This window comes from Sprattus sprattus (genome assembly GCF_963457725.1).
Source record: "Sprattus sprattus genome assembly, chromosome: 1".
NCBI lineage: Eukaryota > Metazoa > Chordata > Actinopteri > Clupeiformes > Clupeidae > Sprattus > Sprattus sprattus.
The window spans coordinates 62,679,641-62,683,502 of record NC_137920.1 but is presented as its reverse complement, the minus strand read 5'-3'; the positions used below and the strand labels follow the sequence as shown (position 1 = coordinate 62,683,502).

Below are 3,862 nucleotides of genomic sequence, written 5' to 3'. Positions count from 1 at the left end.
TTAGCAAATGTAGGGATTATTCAAGGAACAAGGAAGGCTAACCTTGACATTCCGGACCTCTCCACTGGCTGTCGAATTTAATAAGTAGATTTTCTACTTAGTTTTCTCTCCTCTACTTGAGAACATGTATTATGTTTTAGACACAAGCGCTTTTGTTGGCTGGTGAACAGCAACAACAGGGAAACAAGGCAAAAAAGCAAAATAAAGAGAAGGGAAAAAAACTAAGAAAATGTCAAAGCCTCAGATGTTTTCAAACCCATTGTCCAGCCTCTTCTTGATTCTCTTTTTTGCGGTCCTCCCTGGCCACTGCAGCAAGATCTTGGTGTTCCCCGTGGACGGCAGCCACTGGGTAAACATGGAGGTGCTCGTCAAGCAACTGCACGCCCACGGCCACCAGATCACGGTGTTCCGCTCGCCGGAGAGCTGGTTCATCAAGGACCACTCGCCCCACTACACCTCCATTACCGTCCCTCTGCCCGAGGACAAGGAGATCGGCCTGGACCTGTTTGAGCTGTCCGCTCAGAGGATCCTGGAGGGCAGGCTGCAGGGAACCCTGATGGGCTCCCTGGTGCAGGTGACGGAGCTGATGAACATCCTGCACTTGGCCCACAAGGCCACCTGTGCCACTGTGTCCATCATCCTGGAGGACCGGCGGCTCTTGCAGGAGCTGAAGGCGGCAAAGTTTGACCTGATGCTGACGGACCCTGCCATGCCCGCAGGGGTCATCCTCGGACACTACCTCCGCCTGCCCATGGTTTACAACGTGCGCTGGATGAGCTTTGGGGAAGGGCACTTCTCCATCGCCCCGTCGCCGGTGTCTTATGTCCCCGTGCCCGGGTCGGGGCTCAGCGACCACATGGGTTTCGTCCACAGGGCCCTGAACATGTTCCACTACGCCCTGAACCTCATGCAGGAACGCTGGCTTGTCGTGCCCATCTACAGAGAGCTGATTGAGAAGCACTTCCCCCCCGGCAGTGACCTCCTCAGCATGCAGCTCACGGCCGACATGTGGCTGATGAGGGTAGATTTCGTGTTTGAGTTCCCCCGACCCTCCATGCCTAATCTGGTCTACATCGGAGGCTTCCAGTGCCGCCCTGCCAAGCCGCTACCGGGGGACCTGGAAGCATTTGTTCAGAGCTCGGGGCAGCACGGGGTCATTGTCATGTCCCTCGGCACGCTGATCAGTGCCCTGCCCAAGGAGATCACAGAGGTCATCGCATCTGCCTTCGCCCGTCTGCCACAGAAGGTGATCTGGAGGTTTGCAGGCGCAAAGCCTCGTTCGCTGGGGAACAACACTCTGCTGCTAAAGTGGCTCCCCCAGAACGACCTGCTGGGTCACCCCAAGACCCGTGCATTCGTCGCTCATGGGGGCACCAACGGCCTCTACGAGGCCATCTACCACGGCGTCCCCGTGCTTGGTGTGCCGCTCCTCTTCGACCAGACGGACAACCTGGTGCGTCTGCAAGCCCGAGGGGCGGCGCGGATGCTGGACATGGCCACACTTACCACAGAGATGTTCCTGGAGGCTGTGAAGGACGTCCTTGTCAAACCCACTTACCGCATCAACATGCAGAAGCTCTCCAGTCTGCACCGCGACCAGCCCAGCCATCCTTTGGACAGAGCCATCTTCTGGATTGAGTATGTGCTCCGGAACAAAGGAGCCCCTCACCTACGCTCGGAAGCCAGCAGCCTACCTTGGTACTCCTACTACACGTTGGATGTGTTTGCTCTCCTGCTGGGTGTGCCTTTAGGGCTTCTGTGCATCTGTGTTCTTCTGATTCGAGCCGCGGTGCTCCGGAAAGCCAAGGGATCAGTGCAGCCGCAACAGTCCAAAGAGGTGTTTCAGGTCAATGCCAAAGTGACATTCAAAGCAAACTCCAATGAAGTGCTTCAAACTAAATCCAAGAAGTTTCTGCAAACAAATTCTAAAGAGAGCGCGAAATCAAAACCAGAAAGGAAAAAAGTACAGTGATTGCAGAGTGAAAGAAATTCTTTATCCGTTCATCTTTTTAAAGGTTTAATTTAGTTAAGTGATGCAGGTAAGAACAATCACTATTTCATAAACACCACTAAACATTAAAGAAATTATTGCTGTATAGATTTAAAAGCTGTAAAAAATGCTCTAGTTGTACGAAGCTCTGTTTTAGGTTTTATGTGACTTGCATGGTTTAAAGACTGAAGTAACCGAGCTAAATTACTGTGTATTTTTGTTATGCACGATAAGTCTTTTTATTAAAAAACAAGGATGGTCAGTAAACAGTAGGTTTATAAAGACAGTTGCAATGTCTTCTCACCCATGTGTAAAACATGATTGTACCTTTTTCTCCAGATCCAGTTGGTTACCTATGGTCTAAGACAGTTATTGCAATATGTCATTTTCCAGCAAATCTATTATTTTGTACCACATCTGCTGACCTGAAACATTTGATCAAATGCCTGGAATAAAACAACAAGCTTAACAAAGATAACCTTTTCCATAATTTCCCCATTTCTAAACATGTGATGGATTACAGCCTGAAATTTCCAAGAACTCAAATAATCTTTTAAACACCTACTTAATAAAAGGGCTGAGTCATACAGTGCAGAGCAGTTGACTATAAGAGAACTGGATCAGTATTGCATAACACTGCAATAACACTGAGAGACAAATGAGACTCATGTTATTTTTTGACATGAAACATTGATATTATCTGTCATTCACTTATTAAATTACAATTGCTCAGTGTTGATGCCAATTTATCATAACCCATTACTTTGTCAAAGATTATCATCTAATTTTATGTGAACGACTAGTTAGCATAGTCTAGCATAAATGGCTTTTTCCAGGAGTACAACTGTATGAATAGTATAAACAAGTAGAAACACCTTTTATTTTATGAACTCAGCAAATCTGTAATCTCTGCCATTCTCTCCATTGTTTCCCGATCTAGCCCTTTCATTTGTTGAACAACATGTATTGCAAGAATTTTAGTTAGAGTTTAATACGATCTACAAAAACAAGTCACATGTAAAGGTTATGCTGCCCATTGTGACAATTACATTATGCTGATTATGAAGCTGAAACACAATTACAGGCAAAGAATTCAAAGAAACATTCCTTTGAATCATCTGTAGAAAAGATTTCCCCTGCATCTAAGCAGAAAAACAGAGGTCTGTGTACGTCCCTGAATGCAATGGTGTTCAATTCTTTACCAATAAGTATGAAGTCAGAGGTGAAATTAATTAATTTAAGAAACCATTAGATCAGTAGACATTCCAAAAGTTCCGTTTTGTATGCAATATCGATCACACCCTGAGACTAAATGACAGGGATCCCACTTTCACACTTCTGGGAATGCAATACTGATATTCCATCACCAGAGAGCGGCAGATCCCAGAGAACAAACTGGGCCATAGCCTCACACAGCTGTTCAAGGAACAGGGAAAGATCTGCTCTGCAGTCAGTGTTTTACTAGGACGTTCAATTCTATACCTTTTGAGAAAAAAAGAAATGAAACTAGAAATGAACAAATAAAAATAATAACATAATAGACCTCCATTATCAGTATGATGTAGTTCAACAAATTGTAAATTTCAAGACATCTTCGTCGGAATATCGCAGCTGCCATGAGAGGCTCTTAAGACAGCAATCACTAATATCCCTCAAAGTCCTCTTTTTAAAAAAAAAATAAGAAAAAAGTCCCGTTGGCTGACCTCAATGACCACTCATGAAATAAAACCCGTAGTCTCTCTCTGTGAGAACATGGGAGGGAGAGAGACAGGGGACACATCATCAACATGAAAGCTGTGAGATATGGAGAGAAAGATTAAACTAATTGAAGGGGCATTAAGTAGGATTTGAGTCACTAATGCCTCTTCCTAA

General features: G+C 45.6%; 1 protein-coding gene across 1 annotated transcript; it reads left to right on the top strand.

The window, feature by feature from the left end:
• Window positions 1-229: 229 nt before the first annotated feature.
• ugt5g2 (UDP glucuronosyltransferase 5 family, polypeptide G2) lies at window positions 230-1,972 on the top strand (the record flags this gene model as incomplete). The annotated part of the gene is made up of 1 exon (XM_080845672.1): window positions 230-1,972. The coding sequence occupies one exon, from the start codon at window positions 230-232 to the stop codon at window positions 1,970-1,972; it is 1,743 nt and encodes a 580-aa protein (XP_080701798.1).
• Between the last annotated feature and the right edge of the window lie 1,890 nt (window positions 1,973-3,862).